At 47.8% G+C, this 27,945-nt stretch overlaps 1 protein-coding gene across 4 annotated transcripts; it reads right to left on the bottom strand.

The window, feature by feature from the left end:
* Positions 1 to 1,511: 1,511 nt before the first annotated feature.
* Positions 1,512 to 27,945, bottom strand: ZNF697 (zinc finger protein 697). 4 transcript variants are annotated; one of them, XM_030869215.2, is made up of 4 exons: positions 27,458 to 27,537; positions 8,134 to 8,272; positions 4,335 to 4,615; positions 1,512 to 2,923 (listed from the first exon to the last, which is right to left on the bottom strand). In XM_030869215.2, the coding sequence occupies exons 3-4, from the start codon at positions 4,576 to 4,578 to the stop codon at positions 1,545 to 1,547; spliced, it is 1,623 nt and encodes a 540-aa protein (XP_030725075.1). In that variant the 5' UTR covers positions 4,579 to 4,615; positions 8,134 to 8,272; positions 27,458 to 27,537; the 3' UTR covers positions 1,512 to 1,544. The 4 variants fall into 4 exon arrangements, with proteins under 4 accessions (XP_030725075.1, XP_030725076.1, XP_060142973.1 ...); XM_030869216.2 differs by lacking the exons at positions 8,134 to 8,272; positions 27,458 to 27,537 and adding an exon at positions 27,853 to 27,945; XM_060286990.1 differs by lacking the exon at positions 8,134 to 8,272 and having other exon boundaries at positions 27,458 to 27,558.

The raw sequence follows: 27,945 nt of genomic DNA, 5'->3' as shown, positions 1-27,945 counted from the left end.
GACAGGTAAGTCTTCCTAGCAGCTGAGCTGGAGAGCACCAAAGGGCAGACCACACCTATCCACACTGTCATCAGCCTCTCTTCAGAACTACCTGTCACACTCCTGTCCCCAGGCCTTCCCTAAGACAGGGGTCATAATACTGTTCTACCTCACAAAGAAGTGTGAAACAACTAACAAGCATTAAAAAGCACTTTTGAAATACAAAAGTGCTATTTTGGCATTTATATAACAACCGGAAGACATTCATTGCTTGTGCTATGTGGCAAATTTGCATTTACCCCTCTCCCTGCTTGTGCCCTCCTTGTGTAAAGTCTTGAGCTTTCTACTGTGCCGCCCTGTGCAGGAAAGAGAAATTTCTACTCAGACCAGAGCCCATATCAATATGGGTGGGGGTGTGGGTTCGAATATCTCCCCCATTACTGCAGAGGGGGAGGGGTACACAGCTACAAAATGAAGGCAAATGAGACGTAGGAGCCTGGCGCCCCAACATGGGAACATTTGCTTTCCTGGGTTTCTCACATAAGGCCAGCAAAACTCTGAGCAAACTGACTTTTGTAGCAGGTCGCTGGGGCAACTGTTGATGGCCTGAGTTTCACTTGAAACAAGCATCAAGCTGACCTGAGAAAGGAAAAGTCACACATAGCTGCGACTGTTCCATTTCCCAGCACTTAAAAAGATCACAGATGAGACCTGAAAGAAATACTGGGCCTGGAACACACCTGACACCGGGGGCAGGGGTCTGGTCATCCATACGGACTACCTTGACCCAGCATGAAGCTAGACTATTTTAAAGGAAGTAGCAAAGAACCAGGAGCAGGACCACGATTTCCCAGATCTGAAAACCAGCTGTGAATGAATTTCTAAACCTCAGAGATTCCACCCTGGAGACGAGGGTGCGTAGCTTTTCTGCCCAGTTTCCCCTGGACACCTCAAAATAGCAGCTAGCTGTGGCTCAGAGGAAGGAAGGGAAGAGGACACAAATATCCACTCCCGTAGGACGGACAAAGCTCCTCTACTTTTCGCGGGACTATAGCTGATGTGTGGGGACAGGGCCAACAGTGGCTTAATACCTGCTGAAACCAGGACAGAATTACTCATACCTGCCTTTCACTTTACCCCGTAACCCTCACTCCAACCACACGCTCTCCCAGCTCTCCCCGCTTCCCACGGCCCATCACTGCCCAAGCTACTCTATTGCCTGTCATCCTGTACCCTCCCCCACCCCCAACTCCCCTTCCTCAAGGTCCTCAAAGTGCCTGCTCCTCCACGCTCTTCATCCTCCACAGCGTGTATGTGGTGACGTCGCCACGCTCAAGCACACCTCCCAAACATTTCTTCCTTAGGGAGGAGGCAGGCAAAATACAGCACCCCCGAAGGAATAAGTCTTACTCAACCCTCCCCTTCAGGACCCCCAACACCTCAAGGCTCCCCAGTCATTCTCCGATTGTCCCTCCCCCCTTCCCCATTTCTTTCTACAGGGTCTGTCCCCAGGACATCTAGCCCCCCGCCCCGCCCCCCAGTGCGCAGCCTCCGTCGGCGTAGCCCTAGCACAGGTGCAGCTTCTGGTGCTGCGCGAGGTGCGTCTTGTAGCGGAAGCCCTTGCCACAGCCGGCGCACTTGTGCGGCTTGTTGCCCGTGTGGATGCGGCGGTGGCGGATCAGGTGCGAGCTCTGGATGAAGCTCTTGCCGCACTCGATGCACGTGTACGGCTTCTCGCCCGTGTGCGTGCGCTGGTGCTGCGTGAGCGTGGAGAAGTCGCTGAAACGCTTCTCGCACTGGCCGCAACGGAAGGGCTTCTCGCCCGTGTGCACGCGCAGGTGGTTCACCAGGTGCGAGTTGCGCCCGAAGCCCTTGCCGCATTCGCGACACACATACGGCCGCTCACCCGAGTGCGTGCGCTTGTGCGTGAAGAGGTGAGAGCTGACGCTGAAGGTTTCCCCGCACTCGGAGCACATGTAGGGCTTCTCGCCCGTATGCACGCGCTGGTGCTTCACCAGGTCCGAGCGCCAGCTGAAGCGCTTGCCGCACTCGCCGCAGCCGTGCGGCTTCTCGCCCGTGTGGATGCGCTGGTGGTTGGCCAGGTGCGAACGGCGCACGAAGCCCTTGCCGCACTCCCCGCAGGCGAAGGGCCGCAGCGCCGCCGGCCCCGCGCCGCTGGCCGCCGCGTGCGCCCGCCGGTGGCTCAGCAGGTGCGAGCTGAGGCTGAAGGCCTCGCCGCACTCGGGGCACGGGTAGGGCTTCTCGCCCGTGTGCAGGCGCCGGTGCTTGAGCAGGTCGGCGCGCCAGCTGAAGCTCTTGCCGCAGTCGGCGCACAGGTTGGGACGCTCGCCCGTGTGCAGCCGCAGGTGGTTGGTCAGGTAGGTGTTGCGGCTGAAGCCCTTGCCGCACTCTCCGCAGCGGAACGGCTTCTCGCGCGGGGGCCGGGCCAGCGCGGGCCCCGCCCCGAAGGCCCCCGCCACGCCCACGCCCATCATCCCCACCACCCCGCCGCACTCGCCAGCGAAGCCGAAGGGCTCCAGGCTGGCGGCCGCGGCGGCCTCCGCCAGGCGGTGAATGCGCTGGTGCTGCAGGAAGGCGGCGCCCGGGCTGAAGCTCTCCCCGCAGTCGGGGCAGATGGTGGGCGCGTCCATGATGCTGGCCATCAGGCTGTCGAGCTCCCCGAGGTCCATGGCCATGGGGTGGTGGAGCCGGCGGAATCGGCGGTGGGCGGGCTTGTCACCCCGGTGTCGACTCCCCAGGGAGAGGTGCCGCCTCCAGGGAAGCACGGCAGGAGGCGGCTGCTCCTCTTCCCCCTCTTCTTGGGGGCTCCGGGAAATGCCGACGGACTCAGACAGCCCTGCGAACATCGCCATCTCAGCTACTCCAGCTTGGTCATCGTCTTCCTCACGGAGAGCAACCCCTTCTTCCTCGCTCAGCAGCCCCTCTGCAACAGAAAAGGCGGCAGTGGGGGTGACTATACTGGGCGCTCAACAGGTAAACCCAGAGGAAGCCCGTCTCAATAAGAGGGTGGGCCACGGGGTAATCCCCTCCCCCGGGGACTCTCAAACTCTCTCTCTAAGGTCCCTGTCTCCTCCACCCCCACTTCCAGCCTCCTTCCCACCTGGTGACTCCTGGGGAAGGCCTAAAGGAGAGCGAGCTCACCTGCCCCCTTGGCTTTCCAGTTCTTCAGGCAGCTGTCTCCGGGCCCAGGCCCCACCCACTGGACCTGAGGCTCTGTTCCCCAGGGCCACCTGAAGGCCTGACAGCTTGAGAAGGTCAAGTCTGGGCCAAGTGGGACTCTCTGGGATCTCGGAAGACATCTGCCCACTCCAAGAGCCACCAATGCCTTTCAAGGCCCTAGCCTCAAAAGACAAGGCCACCCCAGCCAACCACAAGAAAAGACCACCCGGCCTAACTAGGCTCCGAACTGAGTTTTTGAATATGATGGGTCAGTCTGCAACTGCTTAAGGCGGAACAACAAACCCAACACACCCCAACCTAAGGGCTTTACTAGGTAAGGAGGGTGGGGGTTTGGGAAAAAGGGGAGGTGAGTGCAGGGCCTAGAGCTGGTGAGTCCAACTTAGAGGCTGATCCAGAACACACATCTGTCTGCCTCTGGCTGCTTATCCCCAAGCAGAGGACACCCAAGAAAGTTACTGGGATGTGAAAGATCACGTGCTCTGTGCACTGTAAGGGAGGGCAGTAGCGGGGGTCTGGGAGGTGTCCTGGGGAAGGAATGTAACCTCACGGCCCTGATCATAAGGTATTTCAGCTCATTTCTGTCCCCAAGGCATGCACAGAGCAGGATAAAGCAACAAAAGCCCAAAGATGGAACCAAGGAAGCGGATGGAGGCCCAGCGTTTACTCTTTCCAGATCACAAATAGCAAGGGATTCAGGAGAGGCCTTGGGCACTTTGGGTATTAGCCACATGAACCTGGGCAGGTCCCTTACCACTGTGTTTATTTATTTGCAAGCGGGGATGATGACTGTAACTGTAGACGTCTAGATCTGTGCTAAGCAACTCATCTAACTCTCCAACAACGCCAGGACGTAGGTCCCAATGCTACCTGTGTTCCCTCTTGTGCTGTTACAAGTGTTACTTTATGGCAGTATTTTGTATGCTGTAAAGTGCACGCCTGTGAGTTACCCTCTTCACCCATGTTTACCAGTACAGCCCACCTCAGACCAGATTGATGAACAGGACGTTCCTCAGGCGTAAGATGGTACAGAATCTGCTTAATGGTGTCCTCTAGAGAGCTGCCTCCTAAGAATGCTGCCCCTGGTTATCACTCTGGAGGAGCTAGAATAAATGTGAATGCGGCAACTTCCACCGAAACTGCCGTTTTCTCCTCACCTGTGCAGATGTTAGACACTAGTTCCCTCTCCTCTGAGTCCCCTCTTAGAGCTTCATCCTGTGGGTTGGAGCCCATCTCCTGCTCCAGGTGGCATTCTCTCTTGTCTGCATCATGTGGGTTAGAGCCCATTCCTCTGTCTTCTGGGTCCCCTTCCCTGTCTTCAGAGTTCTCAAAATCAGAGTCCATCCCCTTGTCTTCTGAGTCCTGGGCTTCACACATGCCCCGTTTATCTTCTCGTTCCATCCAGGAAGACCAGGACAAGGGAGGTGACCACGGATCCCTGCTCCAGACAAAACACACAGATCAAGTCACGTGAGTCTGGCCTCATCCCCCTACCAGGTCTGGCTTTGATTTCCATGAAAATCAATGGCACAGTCCAATAAAATGTACAGAGTTCCAAGCCCCAGATGGCAGATCTCTGCTCCATCTCACGCTTTAAGGTAAATAGAACTGAGCGAAAAGGAGGCTGGTCTGGCTGGGTAGCAGAGGAACAGTGGCAACTCATGAGGCCACATGTCAACTCTCACTGGACTACAATTCCATCTGCTTCCATATATGAAGTGGATTATTCTATTAACACGGCTCTATAGCTTTAACAGCGGGGTAACAGTGGTATTCCCATTTTACAGATGAGAAAACTTAAAGCTCAAAAAGAAGACCCCACTAGCCTAAGGCTAACTTGTAAGCAGTAAAGTGGGAATTAAACCAATTGTGCTGCTTCAAAGTTCCATGAGTTCCTTACTCTAGTTAACGCTTGCCCTCCCCTACATAGATACGATTTTTATTTGTATACGATATTTTATTTACTGAGGTCAATTATACCTCAGTAAAGCTGGGGGGGGGGAGGGGCAGCTTGCCCTCCTCAAACCCACAGCAATTTTGTGAGGATTTTAGCTAATTATGAGGGGGCCTCCAAGGAACCAGAGGAAACGTACATTGGAGACACAAGACTAACAAAAGCATTGGTATATTAACTTCTTATCTAAGACTGTGTCACCAACAGCAGCAGCATCCTGGCTCCAGTGAGGATCTGCTGCTCTCCTGTGAGCAGTGAGCCAAGTGGTTCAAGCTTTAGTAGGTCTGTAGGGGGTGGTGGAAGGGATGCAGGGACCCTCTGTATCAGAAGCCATCTCTATAGCCTGATGAAATATTTTGCCTTATTATATACTTTAATTGTAGAGAGCCCTTAACAGGAACGTCCCCTGGCACAACTGGTTCACCCCTCTACAGAACAGGCCAACGTGTGAGTTGTAGGGAGACGATGACATCAGATTCCTAAACCCTTTTGTAGGTTTACGTTTCAAAAGTATAGGGCGCCCTGCCAAGACTGCGCAGCTGAGCCAAAAATAATTGACGTCTGCCGTCTATCACTCTTACGGCTCAGCTCAAGGCAGCAAAACACTTTACAGGTCAAGGATCTTGGACCGACGCTGAAGTGTCCAGCTCTCTCTCTGCCTTGGCAGTCCCCAAACAGGACTAGCAAGGACTAGCAAGCATATGGCTGACCATGCGGCTTTTCCTACCTGCCTCTGTTGACAGGGCTTTCCAGAGGCAGCCCTGGCTCTGTGACGCTTCGGCGTGGAAAGCAGGAGTTACGGGCAGCAGCCTTTCCAGTGGAGTCAGCCTTACTCTGCAGCCCAGGGCAAGTCAGTTAACCTCTCATCGTTTCAGTGTCCTCCTCAGGGCAAGGAGGATAATGCTACGTAACCTTTCACACACGGAGGGTGTCAGAAGGAAACATTCAAAAGCACTTTGGAAAATACTGTGGCAGGGACTCGATACTCTGAGTAGTCCAAATGTGGAATTCACACAGTATTCCCCTTTCTAAGTCCTGATGCCATTCCAGCACACCTCAAAGACACACCAGCCCCTCCGTAATTCTGGCAGACTCACGGCCCTAAATAGCACATTATATCCTTTCTCAGAGCTGATGATATGCTCCCTAGATTAGAGGGAAACATCAAGCCTGCCTCTTAAACATCACAGGAAAATGGCTGGACTGAGGATGGGCAGTCAGCAGTGTCCTAAAGGAACACAGCTGGTCCCTTTAGAATGTATAACTTTAAAATGCCAGGTCCCAAACACTCAGGATTAGGCTGTAGGAGAAAATCCCTTTAAAGCCATAAACCTTTTAAGAGGTCTATCCCGCAAGGGACTATTGACCCCAAGTCACTTCGACCCATCACCCTCTTGCCTCCTGGAGCTCAGACTCTACAGACAAGTACAGCCCTTGAGTCTGCATAGATATAACACACCCCGAAGATGGGCGGTAGGAGGTTTTCAAACATGTGACCTGTTGGTTTGCTAGTGGCTGAAAGCAGTGGAGAGGTGGGAGGGGGACTTAAAGGGGACCTAATCAATGGTTTCTGCCAATCTGAGACCAGCAAGAAGAGTTTTATCAATAAGGGAAATCAAATAAGTGTGTCACCAGAAATTCGTAAAACTAAAATGGCAGGGTATGGTACCCAGAATGGTGCAGAAGTAACTGCAGCCCTCCACCATAAAGGGTAGGATTTAACGGTCTACCCTGGGAAGCAGGAGAGCTTAAGGTTTTACCCCAAACCCTTTTAAGAAGGACAGAGCGCCTTCTGAGAGATCACCTCAGACACAGCAAAAATGGAACAAGCGGACTTTCTGATTTCTTGGGAACCAAGAGATAGTTCATACCAGAGATATTAAATAAATAAACTTTTTTTTTAGATTTAAGTGGGGAGAGCAGGGAGAGGCAGAATCTGAGTAAGTTCCCCATTTAGAGCTGTCTTATGAAGTTCACAATGCTGCCCCACTCAGGATTAAGGAGGCTCTGAGCTCCCAAAGGGAGCATGTCCAGATCCTTATTCACACCAGGGGAGGGAGGATTAGGTATGTTCTGGAAAGAGTAGGAAGCTCCTGTTGCCTAGAGAGATACACTCATGGTACAACATCTACTCAAATCTGTTTTAAAATGCATTATGTTAGTGCAAAACTGGAAATCTGCATGCCCCACAATATGGATTCAGTTCCATTCACACAATCACATCATAGGATTCTACGCAGCTATCACGTAACGGAGAAGGCTATTTAGAGGTATAGAAAGGTAGTCACAATATATTATTAGACGAAAACTAGCTGGTTTAAAAATCATCTCATTTATTAGTATATGCACACCAGCATATAGTTACACATGTCTACACAGGTTCAGAGAGGAAAACCAGAAGATGATTTACCAAAATATGAAATATCTCTTGGTCACTTCTAGGGGCTTTGCATCATTTAATTTTAACAACAGCCCAATGAAGCAGGGTATGATTTTCAACTTCAGAGATGAGGAACTAGGCACTTAAGTTAAGCGATTAGCTCAAGGTCATACAAATCGTAAGTGGCACAGCAGGGACAAAGCCCCTGCAGTCCAGCTCCAGTACCCACATTCTTAACCAGAAGCTGGTGTGTTGTTTGGGATAACTTTTCCTTTTTGTGAACATCAGTCTTTTCTACAATAAAGATGTATTATTATCAGCAAAATATGCCAACTTTGTTTTCAACGTGATAAAATACATTATAGGAAAACCTACAATTATTCAAAAGCAGCAAAAAGGAAGACAAGGACAGGAGTTGTGCTTCGCTCAATCTAGAAGACTTAATTTTCAGAAATGTTATCTCCACACCAGTATAATCGAACTGTCAGTCACTAGCTATCTAGGCACATTTTGTTCCATCCATTCTCAGAATAAGAACTAGCAACATGTTTTCTGAGGCAAGGCCAGGGTTGGCTAATGAGGAGGTGGCAGGACACCGTGACAGCTTTGTGGCTAAACTGACCTGGGTTCAAATCCTGTTCTTTGTCAGCTCCTTCACCTTGTGCAAGTGACTCAACCTTGCTGAACCTCAGATTCTGCATCCATAAAAACAAGCATGCTGCCACCTACCATCTAAGGTTAGTGGAAAAGCAGCTGGCACACTGTAGAGACACAATAAGTGGTAGTTATAATATGAAACTTATGGCAATGACTTGATTAAAGAACACACACACACACCCACACTTCTCAAATTGGGGGTCACCTTTTCACAGCTATATTCACCGAGAATGGTGTTTGGCAAGTACGAACAGAAAACTTCCTCTGACTTGGCCACTCAAGGCTCTTATTAATGAAGAGCCCACCACGTGGAGACAAGAACCAGGGAGGGGCTGGCTGCTTAGGTGAGCTGGGGAGAGGGAAAAAGGTTCAGTTCCATGTTGGTTTGGAGATGCTGATAACCAATCCTGCACACAGGAAGTGTTCGTCTGAAGTATGCGTGGTGCAACGAATCCTGACTTAAACCATCTATAAGGGAGCTCTTCTCCCCCCCAGTAAGAAGGGGTACAAGTTTAAAGGGGGGAAAAGCCAAACAGAGGTAACAGTGGGAGTAGTCAGGCAAATAAGATCCATTCTGCATCTGGTTCTAATCACTGAACTAGCAGTAATGAGGAGAGCCCTGGTTTTGGCCACCAAAGACACTGTGCTGTGTGACTTACAGTAAGTACTTGCCCCTCTGGGCTTCTGTTCAATGAGGAGGTTGGGTGTGAATGTGCCCGAGTCCTCTTCTCCTGGTCATGCCACAAGCAGGAGCATGAATCCAGGGAGGCACCACTGTCAGTTTCGTTAGACATGTTCAACTCCAGCTCGTTTAGCAGACTCCCACAGCAAGCTGTTAACTTCCCAAACACCCAAGACCGCCACCACCAAACCCTTCTCTAGGGCGCAGACCACATCAGGGTAGGATCAGCCAACTTTGCCGAGACTGCTCAAATTCTAGTTTTCAGAACCTTTAATATTTTCATGTTCCTACCCCTACCCCCTACCCCCCCCAACTCAGAAAAGAGTAATGTTTCTAACTCTATAAAGTCACTAGGCTCAAGCGCCTTCTAGACAAGCTCAACCCCCTGCAGAAGACGAATCCGATCAGTCTGAAGATATTGCTACACAGTGGAAGTAAATGTGATAACGTATGTTGGAAGGAAGGATCGGGGAGGGAGGGAATGAGGTGGGGGAAGAGGAAGTGGAGCCAGCCACGGAGCCAGAATCAGAACTTCACGTGCCTGAGCTTCTTGGCACCTTCTCCCAACAGCGCCCTCTGGACCGATAGAAACGCAAAACCCATTCCTTTCCAACAGCAAAAGCGCCACCACTTTAAGGATTCAACGTCGCTTCTTGCCAAGACGTTGATGCCCACAAGCACACACCTCTCCCCCACCTTCCTGGTAGATGAGCCACTGGCCGTCCTTCTCTGGGGTATCGTGCGCAGGACCTCCCGTGTCACGCCCCCTGCTGGCGGGAATGGGAGCGGTGGAGTGCGGCGCTCACAGCCCCCTGCTGCCAGTCGTCTCCCGTTGGGATGCCCAATGCAGCTGACCCTGCACTGGAGCGGATCCCTCTCATTTGACTCCAGTAATTCCGTCGGGTGAGCACCGAGGGTCATCCACCCTGTTTTCCACGTGAAGAGAACTGAGGCTCAGCCAGTTGAGTTTCAGGTGACACAGCTCCTAGGTACTGTCAGGTCTCTCCCCAGCGTCTCTTGGCTCCTTGCCATGGCATTCCCACTCCCCGGGAAGGGGACAGCTGGCCAGGGCGTATCCCCCGGAGAGGAGCGGGCCCACCTGCGGCCCCTGGGCAGGCGGGATGGCCAGGCTGGGGGAGCCACCGCCTGAGAGCAGACCTCTCCCCGCCCCCTCCCAGGCGGGACAGGCAGTCAGGTGCCACAGCCACTGCCAGGTGGCCGGGAGCCAGGCCGGCTGGGCTGTCATGTCAGGGGAAGGAAGCGGCCAGGCGGCCGGCCAGGGGCGGCTCCCACTCGGCCTCCTCCAGGCTGCAGCTCCTTTCCGGTCCCCTCTGCTCTGGCGGTCCCTTCCCTACCTCGGCGCGGCTCAGATCCCGCCTCCCCCGAAGCCCTCAGTGCTTCCTCCCTTCACTTCCCACGCCCCCTGCGCACCACTCTCTCCCCAGGGATGGTTTCCATCGCAGAGTCCGGCAGGGGCGCCCGGCTGCGTAGAATGCTGGAAAAACAATTTAAGTCTGCGGCTCTAAAGGCTGAACTCATGACCATAACTGGGGTCTAACCGGGGATTCCGGGGGGTTCATCATTTGTCAATCTTCAGGCACCCACTGGGTAAACAGTCAACCAGCCTCTCAGGGGATACAGCCATCGAAGTCCTGCCTCCTCATGGGGTGAGCCTGTGGTCAGAAAGAATGAAAAGGGCAAAGAACTCCACCTCACCATACTGGGAGGGAATGCCTCCAGTGAACGGGGTGAATGTGTCTGCACCCCATGGGCCAGCTGACTTCCCAGTCACACACCCAGACTGTCCAACCCCAAATGCCAACCTCCCAAGTGGCAGACTGCTGCATGAGGTGCACGGTAATTTCAGACACAGCTAAAAGATGACTGCAGCTAAGTATTGACCACTCTCCAGACAGGAGAAGCTAAAATAATATGGTTTCCTCCTTGTGGTGACTGCTTTTCTACCTGGAGAGGGAAGCCCTATTGGAAAAAAGAGACAGGCTCAAAACCAAGGCAACAGAGAAATCCATTTACAGCCCCATTGGCCAGAGCTAGTCTGAGATTCTTTCCAATCTTTATGGTCAAGAATAGCACATATGTCCTTGGGGTCAGGCATTTCCTGTCTCATGGTTGGGCCAGGACCCCTCAGTTTGGCTGTAGGGCCTCAGCTGCCAAGTCTCTGCCACCACCTAACAACTCCCGCACAAAATAAGAATTATTGCAATGCAGAGACAGATTCTAAGCTGCTTCAAAGTTAGACCATCTGCCCTCAGATGAGAAGGCACAGAAGCTAAAGGCTTTCATGCAGGCATTTACTCGTCCCAGATTTTACATTTAACTAAAATAGAATATTCTACCTGATGCACAGGGAATACTTCTGTTCAAGATTTTTTTCTCTGCTCTGCTTGGCATCGTCTACCAGCGCTACCTATGTAAAGCCTCAGCTTTTTTTTTTTTTTAGTGGTACGCAGGCCTCTCACTGTTGTGGCCTCTCCCGTTGCAGAGCACAGGCTCCAGACGCGCAGGTTCAGCGGCCATGGCTCACGGGCCCAGCCGCTCCGCGGCATGTGGGATCTCCCCGAACCGGGGCACGAACCCGTGTCCCCTGCATCGGCAGGCGGACTCTCAACCACTGCGCCACCAGGGAAGCCCCTCAGCGTCGTTTTTTATCTAGCACCTGGGCAGTCCTCAGAAAAACTGTCTTCAGATAACTCCTCAGTAGTTGGCTCAAATGTTCAATGTCTGTATTTCGTGGAATCATATACTTGGGAATCCGTTCGCTGAAACTCCTTCCACAGACAGGAAATTGAGGCTCAGAGAGGGAAAGTGACCAGATCAGAGACTGAAAGGCAGTTTGCTAGAAAAATTATGGCCAGAATCTCAGTTTTCTGATGGCTTCTCCAGTGATCTTTCCATCTCTTTAATATAAAACATCACTTCAAAAACAGACAGCCAAATAAATTGGGGCACATACTTGTCTTTTTTTCCCCACGCTATTTGTCAGGGTTCTCCGGAGAAAGAGAACCAATAGGATGTGTATACAGAAAGAGAATTATTATGAAGAATTGGCTCATGTGTTTATGGAGGCTGGCAAGCTCAAAAATCCACAGGGTGGGCCAGCAGACTGGAGACCCAGGAGAACTGGTGCTGCAGTTCCAGTCTGCAGGCTCTTTGCTGGAGAATTCCTCCTTGCTCAGGGGAATCAGTCTTTTTGTTCTATTCAGGGCTTCACCTGACTGGATGAGACTCACCCACATTATGGAGGTCAATCTGCTTTCCTCAAAGTTTACCAATTTAAATGTTCATGGCATCCAAACACTCTGTCACAGAAACACCCAGAATAATGTTTGACCAAATATCTGTGTACCTACCGTCCCAGCCAAGTTGATGCATAAAATTAACCATCACCGTAGCTAAAAAATACATTCTGCAATAATCCCATCCTATGTCGAAATTTACTCAGGAAAACATCTTATTTTTCATAAAAAACATTACTATATACAGAGAATGGAATGGGGTCTCTGGGTGTATGCGTTGTAAAAGACAGCAGGGAAGAATCAAAATTAATCTTAATTAAAGATCTACAGACATGTGTGTGTACAGGCATACACACCCCACAGCAGCAAGAGCAATTTAATAATCTATTTCACTGAAGGACAAAAGAGAAAACAGACTTAGAATGCAAAGGGGGTCTATGGGGGATATGGGAGTTGTTAACAAACAGCTTTGTTCTGGGAGAGTTGATGTTGGAATCCCTCGTTAAGTTTACCAGATGGGGTCAGGTGACCTCAGGAAGTCTTTTCCAACCCAGGTTATTCTGTGATCATATTTCCACTGGAATGAACAGCCCTCAAGACAATGTTCATCACAGTGAATAGAGAGAGAGGAATGTTGGGACCAAAGGGTTTGAGGCATACATTCAATCACCCCAATTTCCCACTGCAAATTCAAGAGGAAAAACGGCTCTTCCAATTCTCTGCCTAAAATAACTGTTTGGCATCGTTGATAAAGAATGGCTGGCATGTTCCAGCCCAGTTCATTTCAGCAGTGGGTAAGTGACACCTCTGCATATAATCCTCCAAGGTGTCTTCCAACAAAGAGAAAGAGAGAATAAAAATGGAGGGACATCACCTGATGCTTCATTGTTCCTGCCTGATTAAATTTTAAACTCCATAGCTAGACTTTTTTCAGCGTAAAGTGAAACATTTACATACACTCAAGTACACATTTTTTAAAATTATATACTTGTTACTCTTATTTCCTTAAAAATAACAGTATCAGCAAAACCAAGATCATAGGAAAATGTGTGACACAATCCAGTTTCTTCAGAAATGATAACAAAAATTGGACTTCCGTGGTGGCACTGTGGTTAAGAATCTGCCTGCCAATGCAGGGGACACGGGTTCAAGCCCTGGTCCGGGAAGATTCCACATGCCAAGGAGCAACTAAGCCCATGCGCCACAACTACTGAGCCTGCGCTCTAGAGCCCGTGAGCCACAACTACTGAGCCCGTGTGCCACAACTACTGAAGCCCCCATGCCTAGAGCCCGTGCTCCACAACAAGAGAAGCCACCACAGTGAGAAGCCCGCGCACTGCAACAAAGAGTAGCCCCTGCTCACTGCAACTAGAGAAAGTCCGTGTGCAGCAATGAAGATCCAATGCAGCCAAAAATTAATTAATTAATTATTTTTAAATGATAAAAATGGCAAGAAACAAAAGGAGAGAAACGTACAAATCAAAACACTTGAGATGTATCAACCAACCTCAGCGATAGACCTTATTTGAATCCCAATTGAAATAAACTACAACAACAAATTATAAGACAATTGTGGACTTGTGAATGAGGATTAGATATTTGATATTGAGGAATTACTCTCGTGTTTTTAAGAAATACACAGGAAAATATTTACAGGTGAAATGCTATGTCTGGAATTTGCTCCATTTGAAATGATATGTCTGGAATTCCAGGACAGAGGGGAGTAGCAGGGATGCAGATGAAACAAGATGGCCATACATTGATCACTGTTGAAGCTGGGTGGTGGTATACGTGATCTTACTTTTCTATTTGCTACGAAGCTTACTAATAAAGTTTAAAAATAGAAAACATAACAAATCTTTTTTTTTCTGAAATTTAAGGTTGATTATATTCATTTACATTCTGAGCAGACCATAATAAAATGTCAGTGACTTCCACAAAAGGATTAATCTGCTTTTTACAAAGTATGCCAAGTCAGGAGTGATTACGATGCCTAATATTGAACAGAGCTCTCGGGTATTGAGAGGAGAGGCAGTGGGGAAAAGAGATGAAAGAAATTTAAGTTTCATGCTTTTGAGTCTCTTTTTTTCTTTTTATGAGATAGAGCAACAGCTGTAATATACAAAATAGAATCAGAAAACTGTTTCCGCTTTCATCTACTTGCATATTTCCCAAGAACTCAAAGAAGGATGCTGCCACAGCCAGTGCTTGTTTATTTCCACCATTAGTTCAGCAACAGGGAGAGGAGGGAATTCCCTGGCAGTCTAGTGCTTCTGACTCCCTGATCTCACTGCCAAGGGCCTGGGTTCGATTCCTGGTTGGGGAACTAAAATCCCACAAGTCATGTGGCGTAGTCAAAAAAAAAAAAAAGAGGGAGAGGAAATAAACCTGGCTGGGGGCACTGGTCATGACATCTCTGCAAGCGGAATGCTTTATCCCCAGGAAAGTCAAGCTGACAAAATGATGCAAGGGTCCAACAGATTAAGTACACTGATAATTCATCATCTCCAGGATGATCTTCTAAGGGGATAAAAAAGTGTGTGTAGATGAAAAGGAAGCTAATACACTGGTGATTTATGAAAAAGTGATCTCCATGAGATGAAGCCTGGCAGGAACAGAATTACTTTATGAGCCCAAACTGAGAACTTTTAAATTAGTGTCCTTCTCAGTGAAACACTAAGGATGCTATCCAAATGTACTCATAGCACATGACAAAGAGAACAGCTAGAAGATATCATGCTCCCACTTTATATTGGAAACCAAAAGCTTGTAGATAGTTTCCGTTTTAGCCAAGGAGACATGGTAAGTCTATGGCACACAGAAGCAGTGACAGGACACAGCTCTCATCCAGGCAGCGAGGCGTCTGTCTCAAGGAGGAGGTTGGAGTGGCCAGGACCCACTCACACCTTGAACACCATAGTTCCTAAGTCAGTCGTCAGGCCCAGACTGTTTGGGTTCCTTACATCCTTTTACCTCTAGTTCCCGGCATTTCCCGGAGAGAGCAGCAGTCCTATAGAAGCGTGTAAACAGAAAAATGGTATTTTCCTTAGGCCTGGGTTCTTTGTCTGAGGGCCTTCAGAGTCCAAGAACTCTCCGATAACTTATGTGAATGTGTCCCCAGAACCTCTCTTCTGATAAGAAGGCCCACAGCTTTCCCCCGGACTCTGAAAGGATTCATGGCACAAAAACAAAACAAAAGCCCTGCTATAAACCAGTACTACAGAGGATTCATGATACATTCCTATCATTTCCGAAATTATCCAGAGCAGTTTTGGGGAAGGGGGATAAGAGCAATTTCACCACTGTATACCACAAGATCTTTTGGTGGGCCGGTGAAGAGGAGATAGTGACAGTAAACCTCAAATCAGGCAGTAGCACAGACAAAAACACCAGTAAGTTTCAAAGGGTACAGAGCAGAATGAGGCACCTGGCAAACGCAACCTGCCTGATCCCGTTTGCTGATTTAGTCTAGTGCCCTGTTACAGGTGAGTCAGGCAACAGAGACCCAGAGAGGTTAAGTGAATGACCTGTGAATGCACCAGTGGAGGACAGACAGGAGACACTGGCATCTCAATTTCTGTTCCAGTCCCCTTTCTGCACAGCCCAACATAGTCTATGGGGCTTGGCCGAAAGATTCGGGCTGGAGACGTGGGCCCCCGGCCATCAGTCGTTTGTCGGCTTTTCGCTTCCTTGTGTTATGTGGCAGGTGCACTGAGAGGATGTTAAATTGCTCTTCAAGCCTCTGACACGCTGCCTCTCTAGGAGATGGCTAATTTATACAAGTTTGACCCCGGTTTTATAGTTCCCATCATTGCTTACTTGGGCAATGAGTCAAAGCACATTAGTCAAGCCATAACCTACCCAGGACACGAAACACTTTGTTAATCCTTCTCTTCTGAAAAGAAAATGAATTAAAATCTTTTTAAAATTAAAAAGGTACCAACTCATTCGTAACAAATCTTCAGAGTGTTAGCAAAGTCATCCTGCCTGCAAATACAGAATAACATGGAAATACCCAGATGAAGAAGGGGATTCTGGGAGTAAAACAAACTCCCCAGTACAAGGAGTCCGGGTCACACTTAAGGACGATTAAGGAAGGGTACCACCCAACCCATACTCACCCAACATGGCCCATGACTACAAATACAGTTTCTCAGATTCACCCTCTTTTCTATCATATCTTTTTGCTTGTTTGAATAGCTTTGCATTCTCTGTGTGGGAGGTGGTGCAGAAGTGGGCCAGGGGACAGGAGCAAGCCAACCACAAGCTAAATGAAGAGATTCCCTCCACAGATAATGGGAGAATCTCACAATTTTTTTGTTGAAAATTTCTTTAAAGGAGCCCTCATTTTACAGATAAGGAAAATGAGGACCAGAGAAGATAAGTGCCTTGTTTGAACTCACAAAGGTAGTGAATTGGTGGCAGAATTGGGACTACCATTCAGGTTACCTGATTCCTTTTAAGTACAATCTCCCCTGCACCAGACTCTCCCAACGAGCTCTGTCCTATTCATGGGTTTAGTGCTCTGGCTTTGCTGATAGCATTTCATTGATGCTAACTTCTTTCTTCCTATTTTTCCTGTTCTCTTCTGGACTCTTGCTTTTTCCCTCTATTTTGATTTTAAATATTTTTCCACTGAAAAACATAAAAGATATTCTTCAAACTTACCTTCAGGGGATCCTCAGAAATGACCTCTGAATTAACAGGTTTTGAGTTATCTACCGTCTTTCTTAGACAAAACAGACATCTCATTGGTCAGAAAAAAGCAGTCATTTTGAATTAGCATTGACTTAATGGAGTGTTATGGTAAACATTTAATAATTCCATATCCTTGGTACAGCATTTGAAAAAGAAGTCATCATAAAAAGAGAAAAAGAAGTCATCATAAAAGAGACAGTTGGCGAGAAAAGAAAGCCTATGGCATATCAACCTGAACAATTAGTACTGACTGTTATTTTTCTTTTTAAATATTTATTTATTTTTGGCTGCGCTGGGGTCTTCGTTGTTGTGCATGGGCTTTCTCTAGTTGTGGCGAGCAGGGGCTACTCTTCGTTGCGGTGCACGGGCTTCTCATTGCGGTGGCTTCCCTTGTTGCGGAGCACGGGCTCTAGGCACGTGGGCTTCAGTAGTTGTGGCATGTGGGCTCAGTAGTTGTGGCTCGTGGGCTCTAGAGAGCAGGCTCAGTCGTTGTGGTGCATGGACTTAGTTGCTCCGCGGTATGTGGGATCTTCCCGGACCAGGGCTCGAACCTGTGTCCCCTGCAATGGCAGGCAGATTCCTAACCACTGCGCCACCAGGGAAGTCCAGTACTATCATTTTTAAAAGAATATTTAAAGATGTTTTTAAAAATTCAAACTATGAAACTCTCTCATTGAAAGGAGAGACTTATTCTTCTGCAGAGACTTTTTAAATGCCTAAAGCCAATTATCAAGCAATATTACATCTCCTTCTGCAGTGCCATTTTTTGGGCAACACGTCTTACGGGCTATTGGGAAAAGGAGGGCTGGTGTCAATGAGCCCTGATAAATTCTAACCTCATCACCACAGACATCAGTTTCCTGGTGAACCATGGGCTTCCCAGGTGTGAGACATCTCAGTAGATCATAGTCATTGCTAACGTTTAGTCTGGCTCACATCAATATCAGCTATAACTTTCCATCTTCCAGTCCAGTGGTCGGTCTCTTCTTTGATCTCACCATCAACACTGTAAAGTGCTGGGCATATATAATCGAGACTCGACAAATGACTACAGAAATCCTGTTCAGATGCTGTCCTTGAAATTCTCTCCTTCCTTAGCATCCAAGATATTGCACTGTCCTAGACCCTCTCTACTTACCTTGCCACCCTGCCCCTCTTCTTATCTACTAAAACAGGTCAACCTTGCAGCTTTTTGTTTACATTTTCTTCTCCCTCTCCCCTTAATTGTTTTGCCCCTTCCCCCAGTTTTCAATAAATACCTGCTCTGTCTACAGACCCCACGAAAGTGAAACTCCCCACCCCCCACCGAACCCCTGACCTGTACTCCAGGTCCACATCTCTAACGATGCGCCAGGCAACGCCACTGAGGAGCTTTAATGTCCCTTCTATCCTGAAGTGCTGCCCTGTATGTCCCGTGGGACACAGGACAGGAGGCAGCCCAAAGTGGGGGAAAGCACATGGTAAGGCATCAACAGACCCGGTTTTGAACAGAAGTTTGTCACTGATACACTGTATGCTCCTAGTACAGTTATTCACCAATTTGAGACTTAGTTCCCTCATCTATACAATGGGAAAAACAAGTTACCTTGAAAGGTGGTTGAAAACACTAAGCGAATTTCCATTTGTAAAGCATCTGACCCTAGTCATATTGAAAAGCATTAGTTTTCCTCCCAAATCTTCATTACAAATCAACTCCTCCTGACGGTGCCCATTTCTGTTAACGCCTCTCCGTTCTTAATCATCAGGTTGAAAACCCTGGAGTCAACTCTGACCGCTCCCCTCTCCCCAAGTCCTTCCTTTTATTTCTCTCCTCTATTTCCCATCATCACTGCAGTAAACACTCTCACCAGTTACAGGGACCTACATATCATTGCTGGATCCATCTGAAAACACAGTTGCCATTCCATTTCCCCTCCTGCTCAGAAACCTCTAACTGACTCTGCCAGTGTGTCCGAAACCTCTGACTCTGCCAGTGAGTCCGCAGGAGCACACACTCTAAGCCCTCAACAGTGTAGCCCAAAGCTCTCTAACCTCTCCCTGACTTCTGCCAGCTAACCTCAGACAAAAAGGGATGCTGTAAGCCTTCCAGAAGGCGCCCTGTGCTTCTCTTCTCTTGCCATGCTGTTCGTTCTCAAAAAACGGTTTGATGCAGTCTCTCCTTTCCTGGAGTGAAGCGATACTCGTAGTGGTTAAAAGCTCAGATTCTGGAGCCGGACCGCGCGTGTGAATCCAGTCTCTAGCTCTGTATGTTACTCAACCTCTTTGAGTCTGGGCTTTTTCATCTATAGAACAGGGAAAACAACTGTATCTTATTGGATTAGTGTTAAGTGCTCAGAAAGCATTATTATTATTTCACTTGGCACGACTCCTTAAGGTACTTTTCCTTATCTCATTCTGCCTAATGTTAGTTTTTAAAATATAATCACAGTTATAATAATTTGTACCTTATTGTTTACTCTCTCTCCCTCCCTACCACCTCCCAATTATAAGTCCTGGTGGGAACATACTGATTTATGCACGTTCATGACTCCCCAGAAAATGAGCCCTCAAATACTTTATTTTTTTAAATTTATTTTATTGATGTATAGTTGTGTTCGTCTCTGCTGTACAGAACAGTGACTCGGTTATACATATATATACATTCTTTTTCATGGTCTTTTCCATTATGGTTTATTACAAGATATTGAATACAGCCCCTGTGCTATACAGTAGGACCTTGCTGTTTATCCCTCTTATATATACTAGTTTATATCTGCTGATCCCAAACTAATAGTCAAAGTCCTTTAAATGGATAAAGTCAGGGATAATTATTTCTCTCCTTCAGCCTCAAAATGAAGAACTAACAAGACCTGGCAATCTAGTGATCTGGCTAAGATCACACCCGGTAAGGCAGGGCCCTGGAAACAACCTAGCTCTCCTAACTGGATCCAATAACCTGTCAGCACCAGAAGCCAAGCACGCCTAATTATCCTGCTAAATAGGTAGATGTGAGAGAAAGTGGTGATTACCTTCAACAGTTAGAACGTTCTCGAAAAAGAATCCTGCGCCCCACGGCCAAATGCCAGCACCCCTTGCTGGCATCAAGTAGTCCTGTGTGTGCCCTGCCTCCTCTCCAAGCCTTTACCACTCAACTCAGCAAAGAACAGAGGTGGCCCAGAGCCATGTTTGCATTCATGGTGGGAAATGTTCCTGGGCTCTCCTGGTTGGACAGGACAACCACTTCTCTCCCACCCCTGGAGGAAAGACAGGACTAGACCAGCAGAAATCGAATGTGGATGAAAAAAGACCAACATCCAACCTTTACAGAGCAGTTAGGAGACTAAATAAGAAGTTGCTTGCGAGGAGAGGGCAGCAGGGAGCACAATCGAATACAGAAGACATTTGTGTTTATCATTACAGTGTCTGCTCAGACCAAAGTTTATTCTCTAGCAGTTTTCAAGGGCTTTGTGTTCTGTTTTGTTTTCTTGCTCTGACAGGAAGGGCATGTATGTCTTGATTTCTCTTCTCATTTATAATCGTCAGCCCTTTTCCTAAGGGTCCATAATTAAGCTATGAGACAAACGGAGGCTCTTAAAGAAGTTTTTTAAAAGGGTACTTGCCACACAGGAAGTAGCTGCCCAGAATTATTTACCAAGCCACTAATTCAATCAACAAACACAAGTACCTATGAGGGAGCCGGGAAACAGAAATAAAGAGTTCCTATAGTAACTGCCCCCAAGCTAGTTCAGGCTGTGGCCACAGTCTGGTTAAATTTAACTGACATTTACCTTAGTTTTTAAAAAGTAGGGGAGCATTTCTTCAAGTTTATTTCACACTTTGGTTCCTCATTTCTGGGGTAAACTGGTTTTATATTAAAATAGATCTGGTACACTCACATTTCCCAAAAAGAAAAAAAGATATGACAAGTTCATATATATAAAAATATATCAAGAGGATGAGAAGATAAGCCACAGGCTGGGAGAAAATATTTTAAAATAGGTATCTGATAAAGGAACGTTATCCAAAATATACAAAGAACCCTTAAAACTCAACAACAAGAAAATGAACAACCTGATTTTAAAATGGGCAAAAGATCTAAACCTGCACCTCACCAAAGATATAGAGATGACAAATAAGAATATGAAAAGATGCTCGACATCACATGTCGTTAGGGAACTGCCAATTAAAACAATGAGATACCACTACACACATATTAGGATAGCAAAACATCCAAAACACTGAAAACACCAAATGCTGGTGAGGATGTAGAAGAACAGGAACTCTCGTTCACTGCTGATAGGAATGCAAAATGGTACAATCACTCTGAAAGACAGTTTAGTAGTTTCTTACAAAACTAAGCATACTCGTGCCACAAAGTCCAGCAATTTTATGCCTGGCGACTTACGCAAATGAGTTGAACACTTAGGTCTCCACACAAAAACGTGCACATGGAAGTTTACAGCAGCTTTATTCATAATTGCCAAAACTGAGAAGACACCGAGATGTCCTTCGATAGGTAAGTGGATAAACGGTGGTACATATAAACAATATGATTCAGAGCTGAAAAGTCATGCAAAGACACAGAGGAACCTTGAATGCATATTACTAAGTCAAAGAAAGCCAATCTGAAAAGGCTACATATTGTATGATTCCAACTATATGACATCAAAAAAAAGGTGAAACTATGGAGACAAACAGGACCAGTGGTTGCCAGGGGCTAGAAGGGAGGGATGGATGACTAGGTGGGGCACAGAGGATTTTTAGGGTAGTGAAACTATTCTGTATGATGCTACAGTGGTGGACACATGTCATTATACATTTGTCCACATTTTTTTTTTTTTTTGCAGTACGCGGGCCTCTCACTGTCGTGGCCTCTCCCGTTGCGGAGCACAGGCTCCAGACGCGCAGGCTCAGCGGCCATGGCTCATGGGCCCAGCCGCTCTGCGGCATGCGGGATCTTCCCGGACCGGGGCACGAACCCGTGTCCCCTGCATCGGCAGGCGGACTCTCAACCACTGCGCCACCAGGGGAGCCCCATTTGTCCAAATTAAAGAATGTACAACACCAACAGTAAATGCTAAAGTAAACTATGGACTTGGGGTAACAATGATGTGTCAGTAGAGGTTTGTCGATTTTAACAAACATACCACTCTGGTGTGGGATGTTGAAGTGGGGAGGCTATGCATGGGGTGGGCTGTGGGCATATGGGAACTCTCTGTACTTTCTGCTCAATACTGCTGGGAGCCTAAAACTGCTCTGAAACATAAAGTCTATTTTAAAAAAAATTATATATGTGCATATAAAAGATCCTTTCCCCAGCTTATATCACATATAAGCATACACCCTTTGTCACAACTCATTATAAAAAGTTGGCAGCGCCATCATATTAGGAAAGAATCAAGGTGAAATGTTTTAAAATATAACGTATTCGTTCATTCAACAAATTTTTTCGAACGCTTACCATGTGCTACCCATTATGCTGAGTTCTGCCTTGTGGAGATTACATTCTAATGACATAATTTTTAAAACCCATGGCTTTCATAAACCACCTACTGTTACCAGAAATCACTATCAATACCTGCTAGAGGGATTACTTTTTAAAAAAGTGATCCGTTGAAATTCACCAAGGTTCCCAGGTGTGGGGAAAAACGGTTGACTTTCTAGGTCAATAACTGGAAAGGTGTTCTTCCCAGAGTGCCCTATCTAAGCATGATCAAGCGTCAAAGATGCGCTAAGCTCCTGAATATGCAGGACACTGAGACCAAAGCGATACGTTTCTTGTTAATAAAACCCAGAAAGAATTGTTCCTGTTTTGTAAGTTTGGGTAAGATCTTGACAAAGTTCTCAGAAGAAAATATATATAAAATGCCTCTCTGAATGAATGCAGGCCCTTTCCCCCTTAACTACACACATTTTAGCAAAGCAGAGCTGTGTGCAGATGACCCAGACTTGACCCTCTGCAGGAAGGGGAAACTAGAGAGTTGCAGGTGGCCCTCCTCACACTGGCTGCAACACTGTTGCTGGCCTCTGGAGGCACCATGCATGACTTGCTGAACAAGTGCAGGGACCCCCAAGAACTGTCCTATCATTGAAAATGACTAATGTGCTTATAACAACCCCTGCACACTATGTTTAGACCGAGGCTTCCAAAGCACTGTGGGGCCTTGAGGTCAGGGAAAGAGAGGGCTTCGCCTCAGGAAATGGGTTCAATCTTGTGACAAGTAAAAGCCTCTTCACCCAAAAGGGAGAGGCTGATCTTTTTAGCACCCGCATTAATACATGATGCAATAAAACCCAATTCCATACCCCATACAAATCATGCTACTCTTCTCAGAGGTAAAAACAGAAGGAACTATCTTCCTTCCTCATCCCAGCCTTTTTTTTTTTCTTTTTTTCCATATCTGCAGAAGCAGGGAAACCCCTCCAGTTTTCTCTGATGTGCAGCAAAGAGGTCTTTCCTAGGAGATATGGTAGAAGGTGTGCATGACAGCAATGGCGAAGGTACTGAAGCAACAGCCCCACCCATGCTACCCAACATCAATAAAACACCATCATCATTTAGCACTGATCAAGTTCCTACAACTCAGCAATACACAGATCTGCTCTCACGTATTTCCAGAGGGTGCTTACATTTTTGGGCAGTCATGCGAAAAGGATGAAAATTAACTAAGAAAATGATCCTCTGATCCCTCTCCTACAAACTGGCAACACGCAAGCAATGTTTCATGCCTACATTTTTGCATTTTGAGTCATTACCAATTCATCATCAACTCACGGTTCCTGAAAGCCCACCATATGCCAGGTTGTGTTCTGGACCTAAAGTCCATGCCATGTGTAGAGAATATGCAAATATTCCAGCACACGGTGGAGGCTCATTCAAGTTTACAATCATCAAGAAGACATTGAGCCTCAGGTATTTCAGACAATGCAAAAGGTTAGAGGAAAGGCTAAATGTGGCCTGGAGTGGTGTCTACGGAAGGGGTGAGACTTGGCCTGGGGGGAGAACAGAAAGAATTCAGATAGGCTGGGAAAAAAGGGAAAAGAATTCCAGGTAAACACTTCTGTGCCCAAAGGTTTTATTATGAATTCTAAACCTGGTCTTTCCAAATGATGCCCATATGGGATTATGAGGGCACAAAAATAATGAATTTATGAAAAAACAGGGCCTCTCACATGAGATCCATTAGGATGCATTCAGAAACCCAACAATATTCCTGGAAGGAAATTTGGAAAGTGAAGGACTTCAGAGGAAGAAGGAATAGATCCAGCAGTTTTCTGCCAGGGAGAACAAAGACACACGGTTCTGGACAGGCTCGAGAGTTGACAGACCTAAATTCCAGTCTATCTCCAGAATCTGGGACTCCAAGCTAGATTCTTAACTCCTCTCTGAGCCCCAGTTTCCTCCCTTTTAGAATAGGGATAATAATACGTAAATCATCAGATTAAGGCAAGGCATAGAAATTCCCTAGTTCAACAGTTGATACATAGATGTTCAATAATAGTAACTCTTGTCATCACGTAAAAAAGAAGCATAAAAAACTTTCCAGTTAGAGATAAATGAGCAACTACAAAACTGCAATGTCTTTAAGGAACGTTTGATGAAAGTCTGATCTGTCTTGCACTTCTATATGCCACATGTTTAATCCTAGTAGACTGCTTGGGCTATAAAGTCAAATCGACATAATGGGAGTCAGTGGCTTAGTTGCAAGTGGCAGATGACCCTTGTAGTGCTACTTTCTAGAAAGCGCATTGAACCTTCACAACTGAGAAGAAACCATTAGCTTCTTCAGTCCAGGAACATGACAAAAGTCATCGGTTATCCCCTTGAGATGAATCCATTCCATACCCTGCCTATAGAGCTTGAAATTTTAGGCTGGCAAAGAACTTCTTCAACAAATTTTTAATGAGTGTCTTTGTACTAGACACTGTGATAGATCCATTTAGCGTCTCCTAATGAAGGAGCAAAAGGAAAAACTCTAAGATTGGGGCTTTAGAGCCACAATTGCAATGAATTCTTACAGGTCTATGGGAAAGGCTTCATCTTGGTTTGTTTTGGTTTTTTTTGCGGTATGCGGGCCTCTCACTGTTGCGGCCTCTCCCGTTGCGGAGCACAGGCTCCGGACGTGCAGGCTCAGCAGCCACGGCTCACGGGCCCAGCCACTCCGCGGCATGTGGGATCTTCCCGGACCGGGGCACGAACCCATATCCCCTGCATCGGCAGGCGGACTCTCAACCACTGCGCCACCAGGAAAGCCCCCATCCTCTTTTTTACAGAAAAAGAAAGACATCAATTAAGATATATGCATTCTTTTAATTCTTTTACTCATTCCTTCATTTATTCATGTTTTTCAAATAACATCCTTTGTGCACAGAGAGGCACAAAGGACAGGGTAGAGAGAGCCATTGCCTTCAAGGCATTTACATTTTGAAGGGGAGAAAGAAATCATCTAACTATCACAAGGAAGACCAGAGATGGGTGTCATCCAAAGGATGCAAAGTACCATGGAGATGAGATGAATCCTGACTGGGAGGTCTAGGAAGACTTCTACAAGACTTGTGCACCAGCTAGGCTAGGATTTGGAGAAAATAATCAGGGCAGTGCAGGCATGGAGTTCAACTTGATGGAGACACACAGGTGGAAGAATGTCTGGGGAGCTATTTGCTGCAAGAATGGGTAGGTAACAGGAGGTGGCCCAGGTCCAGCGGAGAATAGAGGTTAAGTAAACACTGAATTGTTAAGGGTTTTGAATGCTAAACTTAGGAGTTACCTTTCTGATTACATTAACACTACTTAGTATGTACTAAGAAACCTGTTAGGAGAGGGGAAAAAAATGAAGGAAAAGAAAAAAGAAGTAGGAACTTAGATCAAAGGAAAAGCCCAAATGGCATTAACATAGGTTCACACTCCAGACCTCTTAATGACATTGCAGCTTTTTTTTTTTTTTCACTCTACATGAGCAGGCAAGGTCTTTCTCGTCCTAATTTATCACCTTTAACCAGCTTTTACCCTTTCTCCTTGCCTTTACTAGACATTAGAAATTGGGCAAATATGTAGATTCTGAGGAAATCCAAAGGGCTTTGGGGGAGAGGGAGAGGAAATGCGATGCAACCCCATCAGCCTTAATCGTCCAACCTTCAGCCGAGGTCACCCTTCCCAGGCCAATTCAGCTACATCACCAGTTCTTCTCAGTCTGATTTCTTTCCATTCACTCGCTTAAGCCCAGTCGTTTTTGAAGACCATCTATGTTTTCCTTTCTATAAAGTAAACGGTAGCCAGACTTCCCATTTATGACCTTTGTTCACTATAGTGCCACCACATTCTCTTCGGGGCCCAGTTAAACTTCTAACATCAAAGTTCCCCCAACGACAACCTCCACCTCCACCCCCAACACACACACACACACACACACGCACACACAGCCAACATGTTCCAACTAGAAACCATCTTCCGAATCCACAGAGCCTTTTCTCTTCATTTCGCCACTCTCATGCCCTCAACCTCAACAACTGGGTTTTTCCCCACTCTGTTCTTATCTCACACAAGATGCTTCATCTCTTCTAGAGAAGCCAGTGGAAGAGGTTCTGCATCCCCCTATATAGGATGCAGGGCTCTGTGCCTACCAGATTACCATGAGCCTTGGGTACTCCTGCCTCACCACCCAAATGGCATTTTTCAAGGTTCATTTGGCTCTTAAAGTGTATTCCACTTTAAATAATATCCCTATGTTGGCTTGTTAAGAGAAGAAGGCAAACACTTGAGTAGAGCAGTAAAATAAACAGGGGAGGGGAGAAAGGAGAAACAGAGGCTTCTTAGGCGGGGGAGTTCAGTTACACAGGAGTGACACTTGGACACTTGGACTGTGTTCAAAGTTGCCCATTCACCCATCACAGCTCCTCAAAGACTATTAACTTGCTAGCCATTTCCAACTGCCTTTACCACACCCTTAGTCCCATGGGAGGAGGATAACGCCCTAGGGGACGCAGAGTATTCATGTCACCTTACAGGTAAAAGACAAATAGGCCAGCTATCAGAGCAAGGATAAAACATCACCAGATTGAATCCAGTCTAATGCTCACGTAGCAATGGGTGGGTGATTCATTATTTGGGATGGGGGTGGAGACGGTTAGGAAAAAGGAAAATCGTGGAAAGTCCCAGAGGAAGTGGTCATCCAATTCTCGAAGCGTGGCCATAAGGTACACAGCGCGCCCCTGTTGCCGCTGGCTCCCGCCCTCAACCTCTTACTCGCCCTCTCCTCCCAACGCGCACTTCACCCCGTGCCTTCACTCACAGCCCTCAGCTTCGGTGTTCTCCCTGGGTGAAGGTATCGGCTTTGCTCCACCGGCAGACATGGACATTTGGCGTTGGGAAGCCTATCAGAGCTGAACGGCGACCACCCCTAGGACGACGAGCTGCTGCCCATCTACCCACTCATCCTTATTGTGCCATTTGTCCAGTCTGATGGCTGCCCAAGCCGCTGCTCTGAGTCAGGATAGAATGGAGCGGAGAGAAAAAGGGAGAACACACTTCACAAGGACCCAAGATGACCCGCTGGCCCCCCTCGGAGTCTCCCACCCCCACCCCCAAAAGCCCCGAGTGGGGCTGGGGGCGCGGAGAGACAAGGCGAGGGGAGCGCAATCGGTCCCCGTCCGCAGCTGCACACAAAGCCCTTCACCTTCTCCTTGCCTCCCAAGCTCCTCCCTGGGCTTCGTTTTTCCGAGGGTCTCGGATGCCCCCTTCGGTGGTCGGCGGGACGGTCTGACTACCTCTCCAAGCGCTGCCTCCTCCCTCGCGTCTCAGCCTCCTCCTCCCCGCCCCTCGCCACAGACCCCGAAGGGAGCTCTGTCCGGGCTTGGGGGCCGCCAAGAACACCCACCCTGCGCCCGGGGCCCCGGAGCCCCGGAGCCCCTGCGCCCCTGCGCCCCCAGGGCGCGGACAGCGGTACAAGTTCGCCCAGCCGTTCCGCCACCCGCTCTCGGGCGCACACCCCATCCCCGCAGCGGTCGGGTCGGGTCCAGATCAGCCCCATCCTCTGGCGGCGTGGGAGCCCAGCCGCAGCCACGCTCCTACCTGCGCGGCGGCGGGCGCGGCAAGGAGCGAGGGCACCGCGCGCCCCGGCCCGAGCCCCGCGCCGCGGCGCGTCTGCTCTTGTGCTGCGGCGGC

Source organism: Globicephala melas, chromosome 1, assembly GCF_963455315.2.
Source record: "Globicephala melas chromosome 1, mGloMel1.2, whole genome shotgun sequence".
In the NCBI taxonomy this organism is placed as follows: Eukaryota; Metazoa; Chordata; class Mammalia; order Artiodactyla; family Delphinidae; genus Globicephala; species Globicephala melas.
This window is presented reverse-complemented; position numbering and strand designations above follow the sequence as displayed.

Coding starts and splice junctions, on each gene's coding strand:
- ZNF697 (XM_030869216.2), bottom strand. CDS start 4,578: ATGGAACGAGAAGATAAACGGGGCATGTGTGAAGCCCAGGACTCAGAA. Junction 2,924..4,334: donor AGTGTCTAACATCTGCACAG/GTGAGGAGAAAA, acceptor TTTCTGTTGCAG/AGGGGCTGCTGAGCGAGGAA.